This window comes from Dromaius novaehollandiae, chromosome 1 (assembly GCF_036370855.1).
Source record: "Dromaius novaehollandiae isolate bDroNov1 chromosome 1, bDroNov1.hap1, whole genome shotgun sequence".
NCBI lineage: Eukaryota > Metazoa > Chordata > Aves > Casuariiformes > Dromaiidae > Dromaius > Dromaius novaehollandiae.
This window is the reverse complement of record NC_088098.1, coordinates 52742682-52764345: the sequence shown is the minus strand read 5'-3', so window position 1 is coordinate 52764345 and position 21664 is coordinate 52742682. Positions and strand designations below refer to the sequence as shown.

Below are 21664 nucleotides of genomic sequence, written 5' to 3'. Positions count from 1 at the left end.
ACTTTCTAACATTTCTTTCTAACATTTCTTTCTAATGAAATCTGAATTCCAAAGTGAAAAATAAACATCATTTCATGAAGAATGATTTATAACATAAGCAAGCAAACAAGACAATTGGAGCCCAGGCTCTGCAAATAGAGGAATGCAGGAATTGCTGTGCTGGATTAGACCTATGGAATGGCCAATACGTAGCATTTTCCTTTCACTTTTAAAAAATGATCTCAGGGCCAGAAACAGAAAAGCTTATATAGCTAATGCTTTATAATCCTTTAATATGCAAATAAATCTTGTGTGTAAATATACACTCTTGAAGGGCTTGTGGAATTCAGTGTTGCAAGTTACATTTGTACAATAACTAGATATTTGTCTGCTTTTTAATTAGTGTATTTGCCAATTAATTAAATGTCCTCTCATGTTGCTTTTTGTAGGTAGGTTAGGTTTTATTTTATTGCAGTAGCAAAAGGATGACATTTGTAACAACACTGTCAAACTAAGCTTTCTTTTGTATGCCTCAGTCGTGTCATCTTGCTTTGAGGGATGTCTGCAGCCTACATGCTGGGTTTTATTCATGTAGAAACTTTCCTTTGCTTCAGATTTTTTTTTTTTTATTCTGAGATCCATCATTTTTAGAGTCTTGTGAAGGGTTTTTTGAGCCTTCAGTGGCTGGACCTAAATATAGTATTCTAAAAGAGGACATACTACGGATCAGTTCTAGTCCTTTTATTATTACTTCCTGTATTATTCCCATGTATAGTCTAACTTTTCTCTTTCTTGATTGTTGTTTTGGTTTTGTGTTTTGATTATTTAAGAGATTCCTAGAGCTTTCTGCAGTGAAGTGCAGGTTCTTGCTGGAATGGGAATTCAGTAGGGTTTTTTGTTTTGTTTTTATTTTTCTCCTATGCGTAACCTTTCAACACTAAACTGAATCTCTCCTTGTGTTCACAGAATAATAGGATTATTCAGGTAGGAAGGGACCTTAGGAGGTCTTTAGTCCAACCTCTTGCTCAAAGCAGGGTCAGCTATGAGGTCAGACCAGGTTACTTGGGATTTTATCCAGTCTGGTCTTAAACCTTGAAGCATGGAGACTGTACAGCCCCTCCGGGCAACCTGTTCCACTGTGCTACTGTCTTTACAGGGGAGAATGTTTGGTTTTGTATCCAGTCTTCTCAGCTTTCTTGGACTTCTCTTGTTTCAACTTATGCCCATGATTTCTCTTTCTCCTGCTGTGCATCACTGTGATGAGCCTGACTCCTTGCTGACTTCCTCATAGGTACAGATGGCTGTTAATAGGTTTCCTGATGTCAGGGTACACGGTCAGCTCATGTTCAGCTTGCTGTCCACCAAGACCCCCACGACCTTTTCCGCAGAGCTGCTCCCCAGCTAGTCAGTCCCCAGCCTATATTGTTGCCGGGTGCTTTTCTTTCCCAGGTGTAGGGCTTTGCATTTGTCTTTGTTGAATTTCATGAATTTCATGAGACCCATTCCTCCAGCCTGTTTAGGTTCTTCTGAACGGCAGCCCTGTGCTCTCATGTGTTGACTACTCCCATCCACCCCAATTTGGTGTCATCTGAAAACTTGAGCAGAGTACACTACATCGTCTCCTCCAGGTCGTGGATAAAGGTGTTAAATGGGACAGGTTCCCAGATAGACCCCAGCAGTGCCCCCGTTGTTACCAGCCTCCAGGTAGGGTACAACCCATTAACCGCTACCCTCTGAGCCTGACAATCCAGCTGGCTTTTACCCATCTAGCTGTTCATCCATTCCAAAAAGAGGGCTATTTTCCTGTTCAGTAATATTCAATTCCTTAAAGTTTCCTTGTCCTCTTTTAGTGTCTTGAGGCATTTTGTTAGCTTTGTTTCCTGCAATGAAAACTTACCAATTAATCTTTATTTCATGTATTGAACAGTTTCCATGTTCACGAATACTTTCTCACTCTGTGACTAGTTTTCTTAGTGAACTTCTTGTGAGAAACTTCACCATTGCCTTTCTTCAAGCTATAAGGAACCCAGCTGTTTTCTTTCAGAGTGCTGACATATTCTTGTCATATCTTCTTCAATATTTTATAATGCAGTTTTTAATCATTTCAGATCAACCTAGAGCCTGAAGTAAAGCTAGTTGATTAACATTTCTTAAAATAGGTTGTTTTTCTAGTTGCTTTAAAACCGCATTATCCTTGGTCTCTAGCCCAGGTGATTGTTGTTCTTAATTATTTTTCTTCTCCTCCTGCTTGAAATGTTAATTTTGATAGGTATTCATGTTAGATAATAATGTGTCTGGAACAGCTACATCACTTGCATTCCTTATTTAGTAAAGCAACAATTTTATTTTTATTTAATGACTATACTTTGGCAGTTACTTTGTCTTGATATTCCAGTGTTCATCCAGATTTCTTGTTAATTGTCTACTAAAATAATTTCCTATTCCTTTCTAGATTTTTGTTGATTTTTGAGTCTTTCCAGTTTTATACTTAAGTTATTATGATCTCCCCTCTTGTACTATTTTAGATGAGTCTTGCTAGTGTAGCATTATGTATGTTGTATGTACTTGCCACAAACTGTTCCCTTGCTTGCCTTTCTTATGAATTGTACCTATCTCATACCAGCAAGAGGCCGTCCCCAGCTCACCTGAATTTACAGTAAAACATGCTAAAATACTTCCTGATTTCAAATTGGTGAGAATAACATTTTAAAACCTTTACCCTGACTCCCAGACTCACATGACCATGCTGTTTTGCTGTGCAGCCACAAATATGTACCTACTTTGCCACTTACCCACTTGTTGTTTTTAACATGCCCAACAGTAGAAGTAGTGGAGTACCTTTCTCCTCAGCTTGACAGTTTGAGTCCAGAGGCCGAACTCTGCAATAGCGGAGGTAGACTGAGGTACAAGTAGATTTTAACTTCTGTCTGAAATGATGGGAATACATGGGTAAAAGTCTTCAGTTGTTTAAAAAACTGTAATGCTAAATGTTCTTGCTTTCAAACATTGCTTTTAAACAAAAATACTGTTTTGCACTTGGATCACACTGGCACATATTTACAACCATGAAATCACTTTATATGTTTTTTGATTGATTGTCTTCTGGATGTCATTACTAGCTTATAGTTCATCAGTTTGAGTTCATTCGTGGTTTTGCTTAGGGCTGTCTCTGTACAGACGAATAACATAGTTTCCGTTATCCTTGTTAGATGTCATCTGTCAATATGCAGATAATGTTTTTTGTCAGTATTTTTGACCTGTCAACAGGATCAAGGTACAGATGAGTAATGTTCCCTCTGTAGGGAGGGTAGGGGTGGCGGGGGAAGGTTTAGGGGAGCAAAAGGTTTTTTTTTTTTTTTCCTTCAGAAAATGGCTAAATCATGTTATCTTTACTGACCAATAGTGTTGTTCTCCACTTTCCATCCCATCAGAAAATGGCTAAATCATGTTATCTTTACTGACCAATAGTGTTGTTCTCCACTTTCCATCCCAGTTTATAGTAGTGGATCATGGATTCGTGTGTGATTACAATTTAGTTGTTTTATTTTCTGTATGGCTTATTGAGCATTGCTGTGTGGCCTGTTTGCTGATTTCACGTGAAGTAGAACATTCCTTCAGTGTATGTCTGGATGTTTATATAACATACTAAATGCATGTGTTGGATTTTTATATAAAGAGAGGAGTATGCTGCTACCTGCATGAGAACTTCTGGCTGAATGAAGTAATTAAATGGAGAGTGCATGATTAATGACCAAACTTAACGTAATTCTTTCTGGCCAAAAAAATGACTGAAAATGTATGCTAAAACTATATTTAAAAAACAAACAATTAAACAGAAAACTTCCTTAGTCCCCCTTTGAATCCTTTATCAGGAGAGCCAAAGGAAATGCCTACCTTATGTTGTCATTGGAACAGCATTTATTTGAGGTTCCCTTAGGCCTCTTTTTTTTACCCAGCTAACTAAACTATGCATGTGCAATGAAAATCTTTTTCATATAAAAGTTGTTTTTCAAAAGAAATACCACGCTTTTACAGCAGTTTCCATTTGTGGTTAATAAAGCTTTTACAAATTATAGTTTTTCTCCAGAGATGTTCATAGAAGGGTGTTTTTTTGTTTTTTTGTTTTTTAATTCCTGCTTTATAAGTAAGGAAGGAATGGTAGAAGTCATGTTTATTCAGAATGACGAAGGAAGTCCATAACAGAGCAAGTTTTAAGACCTAGACATCCTGACCAATAGTCTTCTGCTATAGCCATTAAGTTATTCTTCTTCCCTTGTAAGATTTTCTGAAAACTGTGCTATAGAATGATACCATAGCAATGGGGATGGAGATGTGCGTGTGTTGCTAAGAAACTACATGGTCTGTTTTGGACCAGTCACTGTGATAAAGTGGCTGCCTTAAGTTGTCTTATATGGAAAAGGGCCACTTTAGGTGACATGCATTTTGCTCCACCGGTTTCTGACCTGCAATGCTTGCCTTTGCAGATGGAACATGAGGATTTTGTAATGGAAGGGCATGGCAAGACTCCACCTCCTGGTGAAGAAAACAAACAGTGAGTCACATGTTTATTTAAAAAGGGCCTTACCATAGTAAATGGTGTGAAGCACTCTTGTTTAAACGTGCTAGAAGCATTGGTTGTTCATTTGGTGCTTGCCCTTTTGTTTCCTTAAATATCTGTATTTAATAGTGGATGGTGGCTGGAAAAAAATCAGGATGTTGACTTGCCTTGAATGTAAAAGCATAGAAATGTTTTGCAACTGAAGCAGGTAAATCAGAATTTGCTGTAAAATGGATAATCATCCTAGAAGTTTGGCACTGAGGTAGTGAATTTACCTTTAACTTTTAAAGTAGAAATTTGTACTTGAAGCTTTTACGTATGTCTTTTTCAGTGAAGTCATTTGAAATCTTGGTGTGCTTAAGGTAGATTGGTCCTCTTTGAAATATGAGCCTTACTTGTTTAAAGTATGTTTTAATACAGGAACGTAAATTGTAAACAAGATGCTCTTTCAAGAATGGACAATTTAAGATGCTAATGTTCAATATTCTAGGGAGAGAAGGAACAGCTTGATTAAAGAAGAAAATGACAGATTTCTATTAGCAAAAGGCATATATAAAATGTCTTTCACATATGACTTCAGACTGAAATCCAAAAGCAGTAGGGTTTTTTCTTTTCCTGTTTGTTTTTTCTTGGGCTTTCCTCGTTTTGTTCAGGTGGGAAGAGCAGAGCCCTATCCTAGAGGTATTTCAGTGATGGATGTCTTCAATATGGCTCGGGTAGTATTCTCTTCAGCCAGTGCAAGGGTAGTTCAATTTTACTATCATAATTAAATGGTTTTCCTGACTTACCTTTTGGAGCAAGCAAGAAGATGGTCTTTGACAAATCCACAGAGCCAGAGCCTTTTTTCCTCCTCATGAGAAGTTCTGTTGCCTCATAGCTCAGCAATACACTGCTGCTCTGTTGCAGAAAGGTTGGGGTTTGACTCGGGAGTGAAGGTCTTCCTTACCTTTTAGATAAGCTAGCAACTCGAAGTCCACTGCCTCTGGGAGAAAATGTCTCTGAGGTAGCTAAGATGTGCGCAGGGAAGTGCTAGTGCTGAGCATGCACATTCCTTCCATTGTGGAAGCGAGCCAAACTTTTCAAAGTAATTGCTACTATTTCTTTCTATTCAGACTGCCCGACTGTGGTACCACACACAAAGCTTGTGGCCATTGAAACTTTCAGAAAGTTCCAGAAGGAAATCAGTACAGCAATAAAAAGTGGGAGTTAGATTTCTGCTTTTGGAATTGTTTCTTTAAATATTTAGCAGCACAATGAAACATGTTACTGTAGTGAATAATATGAGGGATGTTTTATTGGATTTATTATAGCCTTTTGTTTGCTGGGTTTTTTTAGCTGCAACTGGAAGCTAGAATTATTTTACAGTTGACCTGATTTCTAACTATAGCTTTTTGAGTGCCTTACAACATTATCTCTCTCTTCCCCAAAACTATCGTTACTGGAAAGAGACTGAGATTAGTGGTACGTAGGATTTTTTTTGGTTTGTTTTTTTTACTAAGAAATTTGTGTTCAAAGTAGTACCTGGGATCTTGTTATATAGACCCTGCTCTAAGGTACATCGTTCCTAATAATGTTGTTCATAATATTTTGATCAAACTCTAAAGCTGCAATTCTTTTAATACACCTGCTACTACAAATAGATATTTGTTTCGTGCAACTGTAGCACAGTGCCAGCAATATTCTATTGCAGTTATAGCTTTTAAATTTAAATTGGTCACTTGAATTTATTTCTACTCACAATCTCAAATTTTCATCTAACAAAACAGGCAGCCTAGATAGACCTTACCTTCTGTTGCAAGTGACACATTGATCTGGCAACTGGGTTAAAGTGATAATCATACTGGGGGGTAGTAATTATTCTCTTTAAGTGACTCCACAAAGAGCTGCATTGACTTTAAACCTGTCACTATAGATCCAAAAAAAAAAAAAAAAGAACCCCAAACCAAAAAAACACTGAAACTGCCTCTTTGTACTGTTCGTACTTACATTAGGTATTAGGTGGGCATCCTCAGCAGGTATAGCAAAGGGCCATGAAGAAGGCTTGGAGCATCTGGCATAAAAAGCAGAAGCTGAGAGACTTGAGGGTGTTTAGCCTTGAGTGGAAGGCTGAGAGAGGGGAGGATCTTATCAATGTGTATAAATAGCTGATGGAGGGGAGTGAAGAAGATGGAACCAGACTCTTCTCAGTGGTATCCAGTGAAAGATCAAAAAGCAGTGGGCACAAATGGAAATACGGGAAACTTCATGCACGCATGAGAAAGCTTTTTTTTTTACTGTGAGGGTGGTCAAACACTGAAACGGATTGTGCAAAGAGGTTGTGGCTTCTTCATCCTTGGAGATGCTTAAAATCCTGATCCTGACCAACCTGCTGTAGGTGACCCTGCTTTGAGCAGCAGAGTTGGACTAGACAATCTCCAGAGATGCCTTCCAACCTCAGTTATTCTGTGATTTGCATATATGTGTTTACTGTTGTCCTCCTAGTTAGCTTGAAATAAAATTGGAGCAGTTCAACTTTACTGTAATAAAAATGAGTAGCTCATAAGTTTGAATGTAAAGTCAGATGTTCACTACAGAAATAGCTGTGCTAGATGAAGAAGATGCTTCCTTCCCTTTCCAGCCATTCATCAACCTGCTAGAATGTACTGTTGCTACTGCCATGCAGGTGAGATGATTTGTTTGAGTGCTTCTAACTTGCTTTTCTGAAAAGCCAGCCATGGTAGTTTAATTGTAAGCAGCCTGATCTGGGTAACTCTGTACTGAGATTGCTGAGGAAGTTCTCACATGATACGATTTCAGCAACTAACCTGTGAGAGAGAGGTAGCTCTCACCAGGGAGTTGGTAGCAATTGGCAAGTGTTAACCTCTTAGGCAAGCCTAGCAATTTCTTAATATTATAACTGCATTGTAAGGGACTCAAATGAGGTTTGAATGGGTAGTGGAAGTTCTTTCCTAGCACTGTTTTCATGGGAAAATTCCTTTGCTAAAATACAGCTGCATAATGGGCTGCAAGGAGCTGACATCTGTCGATGAATTCTGGCACTTTATTTTTGAAGTGTAACTGATTATCTCAATTCAGTTTGATTTAGGGATAAAAACTCAGGCTTGCAGGAGTATTTTCAGGTATTGAAAAATTAATTAAATCTCACAAACCTTTATTTTGCTATATTGAACAGATCTCTCAGGCAAAAATACTGCTGTGGATAATATCTGAGAACGCCTGCCAACTGCTAGTATCTGCCAGCTTCATGGGGGGATTTATCCTGTTAGATTGTATACAAGGTCTTTAGAAAGCTTCCACTGATAGTTTACAACATAAATATAATTGATTTCAATCGAAGATGGGTAACTGCTCCTCTTTACCATTATCTAAAATCCTTAGTATAAATGAAACATGGAATGGACATGTTTGTCTCAATCTTTCCCAAGAAAGATTTGCAGTTTATGCAAATCTTGTGTACCATGACCGTAATAGCTGTGCAGCAATGAGGGCTGCCACTCACTTTGAAATCTGCACCTCAAAAAAAATGAGCCTACAGGTGCTACTGAAGCTGACAGTTGGACGTTGCTGCTCCTTCAGCAGAGGAGCAATGGACTCACTGAGAAATTATTACTTCTCGGTTTTGAACTACTGTGTGAATTCTTCCCTTCTCATAGCATTCTGGTATGCAATATAACTTTTTTGTCATGCTTGGCCATATTATTCTTTTATGTGGTGTATATGTTTGGAAAGAATCCCCCTTCTCATTCCTCCCCCCTTCTCCTCCAAAAAAACCACAACTTTGGAGAAAGGAGATCGTTATTATCACCTTTAATTACAAGTGGATATTTTGGTAGAGGAGCTCTTTCTGCTCATATATTGTCATCCATTATGAAGAGGTTGATCTGGATTGCCAGGCTTAGTGAGTGAAAGTTATCTCCCATAAGACCTGATGTACTTTTTACATGCCAATAGCTTCCTGCTGATGTGTTTTTGCCTTACCAATTAATTATAGTAGAGCTTTTAATTTTTTCACTGCTAGAATAAAGATTAACAGGCAGCTTTGGTTCAGAAACATCTTTCCATGGAGAATTCCAAAAGAGTCAGATTGTATTGATGAGCAGAGGGCAGTTTCTCTTTGTAGTTTCTTTGAGATACAATTTAAGTAGAATTTTTATTTATTTCCTTAAATTGAAGTTGTGCTTCTGGTTCTAGCACTGTTTAATTAGCAATTCTCCAGGTGCTGGTAAATTATCCCCTGCTGTCACCATGAAGAGTTTATGTACCTTGATCTACTAGTGGAAGGGATCATGTAATGAAAAACTACTCCTTTTGGAAGAAAAACCTAGATGTTTTAAGCTATTGTCCCTGACTGACACATGAAGAGAGGTCTCTGACAGTGGCCATTCAAAGTGAGCCAAGTTTACACTCATCTTTAGTGGCAAGGTAAGCCAACCCACTGCTGCTGTCTGAAGCAATTCATTTGGCTGTTCCCCACCTGTTGTACTGTAGTAATCAGTACTGCTGTTTTCAACAATCTAAGCAATTTGTACACCTGGAATTGATTCATATTGCAAGAAAGCAAGCAAAATAAGATCCCTTCTGTAATTCATTAAGTATAAGATCATTGGTTGGCCATACAGGATAGCAGGTTACTTAGCTTGATTGTTTCATACATAGATTCTGAGGCTGGACTTCTTAATGAGGCTCTACAGAAACTGCAGTCATGCCAGGAAGAGATTGCAACAAGTGAGTGTCTCAAAATTATTGCTGTAAACTTGGTCATGTTCTCTTACATTATTCTTAGAGATTCTGGCAGAAATATTCAATGTCTTCCTGGTATTATTTCACACTAAATTTAAAAGGAGGCTCTAGATATTAAAAGGAGGCTCTAGATAAAATAGTCTAAGCTGGAAAAAGAATTACAGACTTGTAAGATGATTTAAGTTGGAAAGCACTTCTAAAAGTCACCTGGTCTAGTCCCATGTTCAAAGAAGGACCAAGTTTGCAGGTAAGATGCAGTTTCAACATTAGATCAGGCTGTTTAGGGTTATTCTAAAGCCTTGCTAGGCAATCTGTTCCAATGTTTGATCACCCTCACAGTAAAAATTTTTTTCTTGATATTCTGTCAGAATTTCCCCTGTTGCAGTTTATGTCCATCACCTTTCATCCTTTCAGTGTGCATTTCTGAAAGTGTGGCTCAGTCTTCACTGAAACATCCTGCTCTGGGTAATTGAAGGTAACAGTAAGATTTTCCCCCTGCCCTTGCTTAGCTCTCTCTTCTTAAGACTGAGCGAATCAAGTTTTCTCAGCCTTTCTTTGTACTTCGAATTAAGGAGCAGGATGATAGGCCAGTCCTCCTTCATTTTTAGCAACCTGCTGTACAGGGTGTATGTACAGATATTGCTACTATGATGGCATAAGCTGACTGATCTTACTGTTTTATAGTATTGCTGAAAACTATGAAATGGCTGCTGTGTTAAATCCTGAAGAAGGCTGCATTGATTGGTGAGAATGCCATAGATTACGAAGTGCTATAGTATATTCTTAAAAATTTTTTTTTATTGTTAAAATTCTATGAAGGACCCTAGCAGTAGCTTCTCTTCCTGCAGCATAAGACCCTGTTCTTACCAAATTAAAAAAAAACAGTAGCTAAATGACAGGGTTTTGTTTGTTGTTTTAAGGGCATTCCTTATTTTGGAAGGTATTGCTATTTGTCTCCAGTACCACCACACCTTTTTGATTTACTGACAGCACCAGCCTTAGCGGAAGTTTTTCAGAAGATACCTGGTAGGAGTTTTAAAGTAGCCTATAAATCCTAATTCAGATCATCAATCTAGATTTGGGGTACCTAAATTTGGATGCAAGCACCCCAAATTCTGTTGAAATTCAGGGCAAATTCTTTCCTTGAGCACATCAACAATTATTCTACTCACAAACAGAAAAGTCAGCTGTTTGTATACATAAGCAGCCCATTGGATAAATGTCTCAAATACTGAAGTCCTGTGTCCAACATCTTAACAAGTCATCACTCAGACCTGTGTGTATGTAGTGCCATACCAGGCAATGTTGTTACAAGGTATTTCAGTTCTGCCAGTGTGTCGGAAAACACTTCAGAATCCTATTCAGAATTAACTCTTGTCTTGGCCTCTGAGTAGGAGAGTTCTTAACTTTGAAAATTATTTTTTCAAAGAGAAAAACTATTGGGAGAGTCGGAAGGACATTTGAGGACGGGAGACCATGAGACTAACGCTTTAGTGAATAGCAACTAGCATATCCAGCTGAGGATTAAGGAATATTTTCATTAGCTTCATGGTGTGGTAGTCTTTTTACTTCCTGCAAAGGAGTGGCAGGAGAAGTTTGCAGTTGTAGGCAACTCTGCCTTCTGTACCTAAGGGGGGCCTGAGGCACAAAGAAAAGCATTGCCTTTTGTTGTGCAATTGGGCGAGTACTAATGGATGAGACAGCAGTGAATTCTGTAGCTGTAGAGGCAGCTGTGTTTTAGCTGTAAGACTGGTAAGTCAATAGTGTTGAAAAAGCTGGCTTGCACCTTTTACAATACAATACTTCCGAATGGTATAACCAGAAAAGTATGCAGAATTTATGCTTAAAACCTCGATGGTTTAAAATGCCGAGGGTTCCATCATCTCTCTTCCCTATTTTAGCAGTTTAATGTTATATTTGACTCTCTTGAACTTTTTGTACTTAAAATTAGAGATATTCTCCACAGGAAAGCTCTAGCCTGAATAGGCTATGCAAAAACATTTACAATTAAACATTAACTTCTGCAGATTAGTCCTGAAAATATTTACAATTGCCATTTCATGTTTTTACATTTCATGTCATTGTGTTTCACCTACTCAGTCATGTCATTCTTTCAAACCATAAAATAAGAGGTAGCAAAACATACCACTGTAAATCTTACTTTATCATAAACAGATACTGGCTTTCCATGTACCACAGTTAACTCACACCATTAGAGTACTGTCATTTTTAAATATTTTCTTAATGTGTGGAAAATTGCATGCAAGATGGCTGTTGTGGAGTAAGAAAAGACTATAGTAGATGATGGGGGGTGGTCATCTCTGGACATAAAGTTCCCACTTAGTGTCCCAATGTGTTTAACATACACCCCTGCTGAATATTGAGGGAGGAAGAGATTTGTGGACAGTCTACATTCTACATGTGAAAAGTATGGCACTACTTTTCCTTAGGATGTTATGGTGTTTTCTTTCAGACTGCTTGTGGTAAGAACAGGCCAGTTTTGTTTGTTTGTTGAGAGGGTTGTTTGGTTGTTTGGTTTTTTTCCCCTCAAGATCTGTATTTGTCCTGTGTAGGAAGTGCATAAATACCTGCTTCTGAACTCCCAGTCTCATCTGATTGAGTGACGACTTTATATTTGTTGTCTGCCCAAACCAGGGAAAAAAGTGTATTTTCTATTCAAATTTTCTGATTTATGAATATGATATTGCAAGATATCCATGTAAGATACTGCTCACAAATTCCCAGTGATACCATTGTTATCTGTAATTGTTACATTAAGTAGTAATTCTAAGTGCTAACTAAAACAAGGGTATTCTGATTTACTGCTCTCTTAAATGGCTTACTGTACTTCAAAGGAGAGTGCATCTGTATACTGACCAAACTCCTAAAATTCCAGAGCTGCTTTATTTCAAAGACCACCACCTCCTCCACCTGTTGGGCTGCAGTCCCTTTGCAGGAACTGAACTGTCTGTAGGACACTCTCTTGACACTCGGGTTCATTGTCCAAGAAGCCTGTTTCTGGTTTGCCTGCTTTGTGGCTGGCTTCACACCCACACCCTCCAACCCCCCAAGGTTGACGCTTAAGCAGGAGCTGTCTCAGGCGACTGCTCTCTGATGCATCATTTCTCTGGATGGCTGGAAATTGCTCTCTCTTCAGAAGCTCATTGCTATTTAGAATGACACTGATGGGTGGTATCTTACATAGAAGTGAGATAAGTTGCTTCCAAGATCATTTGTGATCTTTCATTATGTTTTAGTATTTAGCTAAAATATAAATGTCAAACTCTTTTAGGTAAACTTGTTGTTTTACTACCCTTCTCAAACACCTACTCATGGTGTATTAATTTCAGATTTACTCATGGTGTGTCTATATTAAATGTATAAATTTACCAAGCCATATAGAATGTTACAGACCCAAAAGGTTTGTTAAATGTTCTGTTTGTCTCCTATGTTGCTGTGGAGGACTACTTAATACAGGCTATACTGCTTGAAATTGGTAAGAAATTCGGTTTAAAGAAGCTGTTTTAACTGTTTGTATTTGTAGTTCTATTTTTGTGAAGAAAGGTTGGTTTTTTCCTCCTCCCTGCTGCTTCTCCTGTTGGTATAATTTTGCTACATTTTGGTAATAAAACATCTAATAAGTATCGTAGAAGTACATGGGGGAGGAAATCCTGGAACACATGTAAATGTTTAGAAGACATTCATTAAACAAAACTGATATTTTCCATTAATAAATTGAGTGTATTATTTCTGGTTAATTTATCTTTTCTAAATACTTTTGAAAGGGAAGATCTTATTCTGTAACTTGAATTTGTAAATTGGAAGAGGTGAAAACAAGCTCCCAATTGACACATTGATTTTTGAATAGGCTGGTCATTGAACTAATCTAGAATAAAGTGAAAAGTTGAAAATACTCTTTCTTCTTGCAGAGGTAGCTACTGCTGAGAAAAGCTGGCTTAGCACTTAAGCAAGCACTGGTTTTAGTTATCAATTTAGTGATCATATAAGTTCTTTGGCTTGACTGTTTTTAATCAGCAGTAAAAATGTAAAACTTGAATATAATTTAGTATGATTTTATTAGATTTTATTAAGGATGCAGATCGTTTTAGCTTTCAAAATGATTTTGAAATTTTTTTTTAAAGGAAAGCATGTTTTTAATTGAAATAAATGGAATAATTTTGTATTCTTGAAAATTTAGTATACTACTTGCTGGAAGTGCTGGTGATACAAATATAAGCAACTGGCTTAAAGAATAGCAGCAAAAGTATTTGAGACCTAAAAGTTATTGAGCCCTGTCTAAGTTGGTGCTTTGTCCATCTTCCTAATGTAAAAATAATTTTAATTTAGATGAATGTATGTGATAATTATACCAAGTTAGTGGCACACAGCTTTTTGGTTTGCTAAGGACTCACATTTTTGGACTGCTGGAGAAAGCCAGTGGCATCAAAAAAGTGTATGAATTACAGTCTTAAAACTTAACTCTTTCTTTTAAGTCCAATTTAAGTTGCTTAGTGCACTTTTTGCTTCATTCTCTCCAAAAATAAATACATTTATCAAGACTTCGGTATCTCTTATGTGTGTGCCCAGTTGAATGGTTGAGTCTTCCTTTCAAGCAGATGGAGAAGGGAAGGGAAAAAAGACTAATGGTTGTACATTATATTAGAGGTTGTACTCTCTTGTTTTTTCCTATCTCCAGAAAGCAGAAAGAACTTTTGGTGGCTGTTTGTCAGTTATGGCTCAGAGATACTAGTAGCAAAAGGATTAAAAAAGGGTGAATGGTCTTAGAGGCTAAGAACTTGGTTCCACATTGTTGATTCCATTTAGACCTTCAGGAAATGAGAGTTACTGTAAAAAATGGTGTTCTTTAATTCTTCGTGTAGAAGATATGTCTTATTTTGCATGACTAAAAATACTGCTCTCTGCAGACAACATGGTATGAATTAAAATCTTGTTTGCAGAGATATTTTGGAACTCCTATGCTTCTTTTCTTCTCTGGCATGCTGTGATCTGGAGAGCTGGTATGGTTTTTTTGACTCCTACCTAGATAGAGGGGATTTGCTGAAATCTTTGCCATCAAATTAGTCATATTTGGGGGCCACTTTTAGTTAGGTTAGTGCATGTGTTTGAATATTTGTGACATCAGTACAGCTTGTGGAATTTTCTGCATGGATAACTAGCTGTTCCTTTTCTGAAATTTCAGACTGAAGGGCTGTACATGAAGGCTAATTATTTAGGGAAGATGTTCAAGTCACATGGAAAGATCTGTTTACAAATTTTTGCAAAAATAAATAGTGCTTTTATTAGAAAAATGAGTGAAAGTAGGGGAATCTTTTACAGTAATTCACTGAATGTACTTTCCTTTTGTATTCTGCTTTTTTGTTTTTTAACAACTTTGCATAATATGGTTCCTTCAGTGAGAACAAAGGAAAATGGGTTGGTGCCAGCTCTAACCAAGATGCCAGAAATTCCTTTGCTCAGAGTTTTCCGGGCCAGTGACTGAACTCCCCACACTAAAGGCAAGTTAGAACAATTTGTAGAAGTGCTGGTCCATCTCACGATAGATTTTTGTATATGATTTTTTCTTCTTTTAACTGTGCAGTATAGTTCCTTTTTAGGTGCAGAAGAAAAAAGGGTTGGACTAGAATAAGACTGTAACATTTTGAGTGGGTCCAAATATCTTCCTTGTCTTATGCGAGACCCCCATAAATATTAGTGAGAAATCTGCTTTGCATGGGCAGACTAAACTGAATTGAGTATAGTATATTTATTTTCAGTTAGAAGCATGTCTAGAGGTTCCATACAGGGTTAGGGTCCTGTTGTGGAGAACGTTCATAGGCATGAAAGATAACTTTTTCCTTAAATATTCCAGCTTACTCAGATGAAAATGCGTGCTGCTATTTGATTTAAAAAAAAATGTATATAGCTTCTAGGCTTAAGCAGCAGGAGGGAAGGACTTAACCAACAAGCAGGTCATTCCTTCTCCTTTTGAAATGTGTAGTAACAGCTATTGTTGATGGAAGGTCGGTTGAATTATTGATCTAACTGGTATGGCAATTCACATGTTATAAAATAACAATTAGAAAGTGACAGCTTGCCTTCCTATGGGGGGAGTGATATCCTATCCCATTTCCCCAACCATGTATTAATTGGACACAAGTATGTATCTATTCACCAGCATAGAAAGAATTGGACAAAATGGATAAGCTTTTCCTGTTTCATTGATATTTTGGCAGTTTATAGGATTTTAGAAAATGAAAATGGAAGCTCATTAGGATAGGATTATAATCTTCCAAATCAAGACACTTCTGAGATGATAGTATAGGAACAGGTTAATTAAATTCTAAGAATGCTGATTTGTGCAAGTTCCCTTGAACATTGTGCTAGAGGAAGATGTACCCTTTAATTTCCAAGGATAGGTATATATGTGATTTCTGTGACTTTTTAAAAACCTAATTCAGGATTTAGAGGGGAACTTGATTGAATGGGAGATGATTTGGGCAGGGTCTCTTGTTTCATTTCCTAGAGAAGTAAGTCTTGTGCAATTGCTCTCCATGTCTGTATCTTTTCCAAGTAAGTCTGGAGTCTCTTGTCCAGTTTTGATGAAGTCAGGCAGAGGAGTAAGAAATGAAAATATAAGTTCTTATCAATATGTTAAACATCAGTGACTGCGTGGAGAAGAATTAATTTCCCAACTAAAAGAAGGGTTTCAGAACACAGAAAGGATAATCTGTTCCGTTTTTGGTCTGTTGACTGCTAATCAACATATGTTGGGGTTAGACACAGCATATGCTGTTTTTTGCCCAGGTGGGAAGTACTGGAAGGGGTGAAAAATAATTATGGGGAGAGAAATGCATAGCATTTGTGTTGCATACTGGTAGGGCTTGGCATCACAGGAGAGCTTGCTGTGCAGGAGAAGCCGGGATTAGTGTAGTAAGGTAGAGATTCAGCAATGTGTGACAGAGATCCATAGGAAATAAGCGTTATTAGTTCTGTTGTCCATGGAACGACTTTGTTAGAATGAAGACATACAGAAGGTTTTATCTTCCTGCAGTTTCGAAAGGGCATTTGAGGAGACTGAAGAAAGGGAAGCATAGTGATAGATTTATTTATAGGCTAAACAGCTAGGGAAAGTTTTGTGGCAGATTGAGGAAAAAAATTAGGTGCAAAAGTGGGTGTTTGCAAACTTCTGTGAATGAAGTTATTTCCTTGTCACTCATCTTTCTGCAAGCACTTGATAAGTGTATAGATTCAGAACTTTGGTTTGGCCTTAAAGTCATGAATAGTTCTTAAACTCAGTATGCTCTAAACTTTTTCGGGCCCTGCACTCTATTTATACTGTCCCTGGCAAGATATAAATAAGATTTGTTTTTTTCTATGGCTCCAAAGCAGTGTTGCAATAGAAATATTGAATAATAATGGTGGTATACTCTGTTCATAGCACTTGTGTTGATAGGTGCCTTTGTGGAAGGGATGCAAAAGCTGTTGTAACTTTTTCAGAAACTAAGCAAGTTTTTCCTTTGTCAGTCACTTACTGTCATTGTATTTTTTCTTTGAATAAAAAATTTACATCGTACGCTTGGTTACTATAGTTAAAAACCTCTGTCAGCTCTGTTTACACTGTTCTGCAGCATAAATGTCTCACTGCTCACTAAATGTGAAAAAATTACCTAGTTTTCCTTAGGAATGAGTCTTCCTTCCTTGAAGAATACTTGGACATTTCAAAGTTTTGAATTCCTGTAGAAGGAGAGGCTCTCTCTCTTTTACTGGTACAATGGTTTAAACTATTGCTGCGAAGTCTTTAAAAAATTATGTTGATATAGCCAGATTTAGCTATCATCTTCACTTTTCAAAAAAGTGTTGAACATTCAGCATTTCCGTCTATATTTTCAGAGAAAATAATTTAAAGGTGATCTGAACCATCTCTTACCCAGGACTGAGATGCCTGTGTCAAGTTCCTAGTTGTTGTTAAGTCTAGTAAAAAAGAGACCTTGAACTCCTGGTTTTAACCCTGATGTTCTTGATTGTTCTTTTGAACTAAATCATATTGCAGTTGTCAGAGCAAGGAATACTTAAGCCTGTGAATTCTGCCCCTTAGTTTAAGGGGTTCTCTGTGCGTGCTTTTGTATTAGAAGGAATCGTGCAACGCTATGTAACTCAGTCCTCACATACTTGTTGTTACTGTAAGAGAAGAGTTACGCTCCTAACTTTATCTTGGGAAAGACGAAGTGACCATGCTAATCCTTGTTAACTTCATGAGGTAAACTAGTCAAAATTTGCCCTCGCTAGGATTGTAATCCAGGTCAGTTGGCCCACTGGTGAGGGGATAGGGGTTTGTGTGGAATCAGTCTCTGATCATCCTGTACCTGTTGTCCTCCCCCACCTTCTGGGGTTGGGGAAGGGAGGTCTAGGGAAATCTAGCTGATGAGCTGTGAGAGGGCAGAGGGTAAGCAGGTTTCAGTTCACTCTGGGATCTGCCTTTCTGCCTCTGATACTCTAGGAAGCAAATTCTTGACCAGCTGGAAAAAGGACAGTTGGTGAGTAGGAGCTCATGCTATGAGAAACTTGTTAATATTTGTGGTTTTTGCAAAGGAATTATGTTGGGAGGAACTGAATTGACATTTTCACTTTCATAGCACCAGCTATGAAGAACTTCAGGCTGGGGGGGATGGGTAGAAGTCTTAAATTTGCTGCCACATCTGTAGAAGGCCCAGTGGGTGGAGTCCAGTGTTGTAGGATGTGGACTATAGCTCTGTAGGATGTTCAGAATAAGAAAAATAGGGCAGCAGACTGTGGGTCTTTGAGCTGTAAGAAAATGCCGGTCCTTGCATAAGGTCTGGATGAAGTTGACCACCTTTAAAGTTGGGTAGAGATCTACAGATAGGACAGACAAGATCTCCTTTTTGAGATCATAACTTGAGCATATAGTTGATATCCCAGTTCATTTACTAGATGCTGGAGCATGCCTGTATACGTAAAGTTGAAGACTAATCCATTGTTTCCATATTCAGAAGTCATCAAAAACATGAGTTGTAGTTAGAACCAAAATGCAGCTTAATGTGAGCTAAAAACACTCCCCTCCTCCACCATTTGAAATAAGGGTATAGAGAATCCGTGACTGTAAGCAGCTCTCTTAATGTGTGTGTATATCTGTTCATACTGGATGCTGTCCTCACAGGAGCACTCTGAAGCTTCATTAAAGTTTGTAAAGTGCTTCATGATCCTCAGATGGAAGGTGCTTAGAAATGAAGTGTTCTGTGATCAGGTAAGTTAGTAGTACACAACAAGGATATAACCTATTAACGGAGCTGTTAACATCAGAAAGCATAATGGTTAGGTTTTAAAGTGCAGTTGCCCTCTGAAAAGGGATATGCGGGTTTTGTATATGCTCTGTGTTTTTATGCTCTGCTTCATTGTTTTCTGAACTACTGTGCTGTTTCTCTTCCTCCCACAGTGCTGGTTGAGGAAATGCTGCTAAAAAAAATAGAATACCTTCTCTGGGTCCTGACAAGAGTTAACCATAGTAGACAAGAGTTAACCATATGCCAACAGGAATAGATGAAGATTTTGAGGCAAAAATTATATGTTTCAGTTGTTGGCTTAGTTGAAAAAAAAAATATATTTTTAATATTAAAATAATGATTTTGAAGTAGCTTACAAATAACATTTTAAAGGAGGCAAAACATGGATAATTTTCACACTGTCAGTGGAGTTAAATCCACCATTCTTTACAGAAGACAAACTAGTCAAGGTAAAATCTAGGCCCACTGCACATACTTTTTTAACAGACTGCTAAACATTCCCCAAGGTGTTTTGTCCATGCTACAATTATTTGAGAATTGCCAACACTAGCCATTATAAATATTTTTGGTTCACTGATTCTTGTTTGTCCTGAAAAAGTGTTCTCATTTAAAAAACTTTGCCTGTTGAACATTGACGATACTAAGTTTTAGATGGTTTGTGCTTGATGCACAGCAATTCAAGTGAGTGCTTGTTGCTTAAAGTCCTTAAAGTCTTCACATTATTATCAGCTCCTTGAAAGAAAAGCTTCTTGGACTTTAGGATGGAGAACTGTCAAGCCCTACCAAAGTTAAGAGGATTTATAGATCTGAGTAAGCAGTTTGGCTTTTTGGGGAAGGAGAGTAAAATTACCCGTATCTGTGGCTTAATACATACTCTCACACTGAGTGTGAAGACATCTATAGAGCATGCAGTTGCAACAGTTGATCTAGTCTTTCAGCTGAGGGGGTTGGTTTGTTTTTATGAAACTCTCTGTAGATCCAGCTGTTGGTCTAGCTGTTGGTTGGGATTTGTCTTTAGATATCCAGAGCAACTGCACAGTACTCCTTGGGACTTGCTGCAAATGAGAACCTGTTCTTTGATGTTTCACTGCACTTCTGTAATTGCGGTGTTTGGATTACCCCATCACGATTACCTCCAGCAGGCTGATTCTCTGCTCCATTTCAGAGAGTAGAGCAGCCTGAGTAGCTAGCAGCTATCTACTTTTATTTCAGTACTTGTAAATGCAGCACGCTTTAGCCATTTGCAGAGTTTAATGAGCCTGCAGAGATGGACATGGGAGCTAATCGTGCATGCTCTAGTCCTGTTGAAGAATTCCCCACATTAGGGGAATCTCCATTCTGGAGTTTGGGCTGGTTTCTGTATCTTTTTACTATTGAGGATAATGGGAGCAAAGCTTGTCAAAACCTGAACAGTGTTAGCCACTCATAGCCTCCTTGAAGGTTTTTGAAACACAATGTTTAGTCAGTGACTTACATAGTGCAATTATACATAGTAATGATTTTTATTCTATTTAAGAAGAAGTGCAGCTTCCACCCCTCCCAAAATTCACTCCCTAAAAACCACTAACTCACAGCATTCACTCTGTACATTTTTCAACTTAGTTTCATTCCATGTTGTTTTTTCAGTTCTAGAGGTTTTTTTTTTTTTTTTTTTTTTTTTGTACTTCATTTTAGGGCAAAACAATTTACAGAATTAAATTCTGAATTGAAGCACTCAGTACTGAGGCTGCCCCGTCAGCTTCCTGAGCTGCTCTCCACTCTCATAGGGCATGTTTTCATTGCACAGTTAATTCAAGCATTTGTTACCTGTTTTGAGCTAACTAAGGTGCAATTTCCTCACTGCAGAATCATACCTGCATTAATATATACTTTTTTCTGCACATGCAAGGTACTGTCTGGAAGCATATCCTGCAGTTCATTATGTTGCAACATACTGGGATTCTCTATTTCAACTGTTGGAGAATTTATCTAAGAAAACTGTGGGGAAGAGACTATCGAGTGTCTGTGTAATGATTAAGTTGCAGCCTGAGACCTAAAAGAAGTCAAGGCTCTAAGGTAGACTCAGCACTTGCTCTATGGGCCTGTGAGTCTTCCTTCACACATCTGAACCTGGATCTCAGGTTTGTGTATGCGCGTGCTGTCTAGACACTCGGATTACAATCTGGATTAATTGCGGACTGAAGATGTCATCCCTGAATCAAGATGGGGTGGGTACTTAAAACATCGTTTCCTCTTGAGGTGAGTGCTAGGGTCAAATGTGCCCAGGTACTTTGCAGAAGACTTGAGCGTTGCCTGTGGGGCTTGCACGTTTGGTGATTTATCATTTATCAGTTGTGCAACCTCCCTCTTCCTCCCTCTTCCTCCCTCTTCCTCCCTCTTCCTCCCTCTTCCTCCCTCTTCCTCCCTCTTCCTCCCTCTTCCTCCCTCTTCCTCCCTCTTCCTCCCTCTTCCTCCCTCTTCCTCCCTCTTCCTCCCTCTTCCTCCCTCTTCCTCCCTCTTCCTCCCTCTTCCTCCCTCTTCCTCCCTCTTCCTCCCTCTTCCTCCTCCATACTGGAACCGCTCAACTCTCTTACCCTTTCTGCGCATTGCCTTCGGCTGCGGTAAGTGGAGGAAAATGGAGCGAGGCGGCGCGCGCGTCACAGCAGTCGCGCTCGGCGGAGGGCAAGCGGGGAGGAGCGCTCGCCGAGGGGACGCGTCCCCTTTAAGGCGGGAGGTGGGCCGGCCCCCGCCGCTGATTGACAGCCCGCCCCGAGTCACATGACCTGCCTTCTATTTGAAGGTCACAAAAAGCTGCTTCCTTTAGAGAGAGCAAGAGGGAGAGTGAGGGAGGGAGAGAGAGAGAGGGAGAGTGAGGGAGGGAGTTCAAGCCAAAATGGCCGACAGAGTCTCTGCTGGTTTCTGAACATTTGAAATTGAAAAAGAAAACAAATACAGAATCATTTTTGGATCTCTTTTCATTTCCATTTCTACCTTGTATGCCTCAACTCGCTGGATTTAAGCACTGCTGCACTTTATGAGGTTAGTAGCGCGTTTCGATTTTATTATTATTGTTGTTTTTACCTATTAGGAGATTTTTAAGAGCCTGAGC

General features: G+C 38.5%; 1 protein-coding gene across 15 annotated transcripts in view; it reads left to right on the top strand.

Annotated features, from left to right (window-relative positions):
• Positions 1–21664, top strand: part of TNRC6B (trinucleotide repeat containing adaptor 6B) — a 141970-nt gene that overhangs the window by 36902 nt on the left and 83404 nt on the right. For 10 of the 15 annotated variants that reach the window (XM_064512115.1, XM_064512110.1, XM_064512098.1 and 7 more), the window contains one exon: positions 4464–4531. The exons of 4 other annotated variants lie outside the window; for them this stretch is intronic. In XM_064512115.1, the coding sequence (XP_064368185.1) occupies positions 4464–4531 (68 nt within the window). Of the gene's footprint in view, positions 1–4463; positions 4532–21334; positions 21595–21664 lie in introns of those variants that run through there. One more of the 15 variants, XM_064512156.1, reaches the window with a different exon arrangement.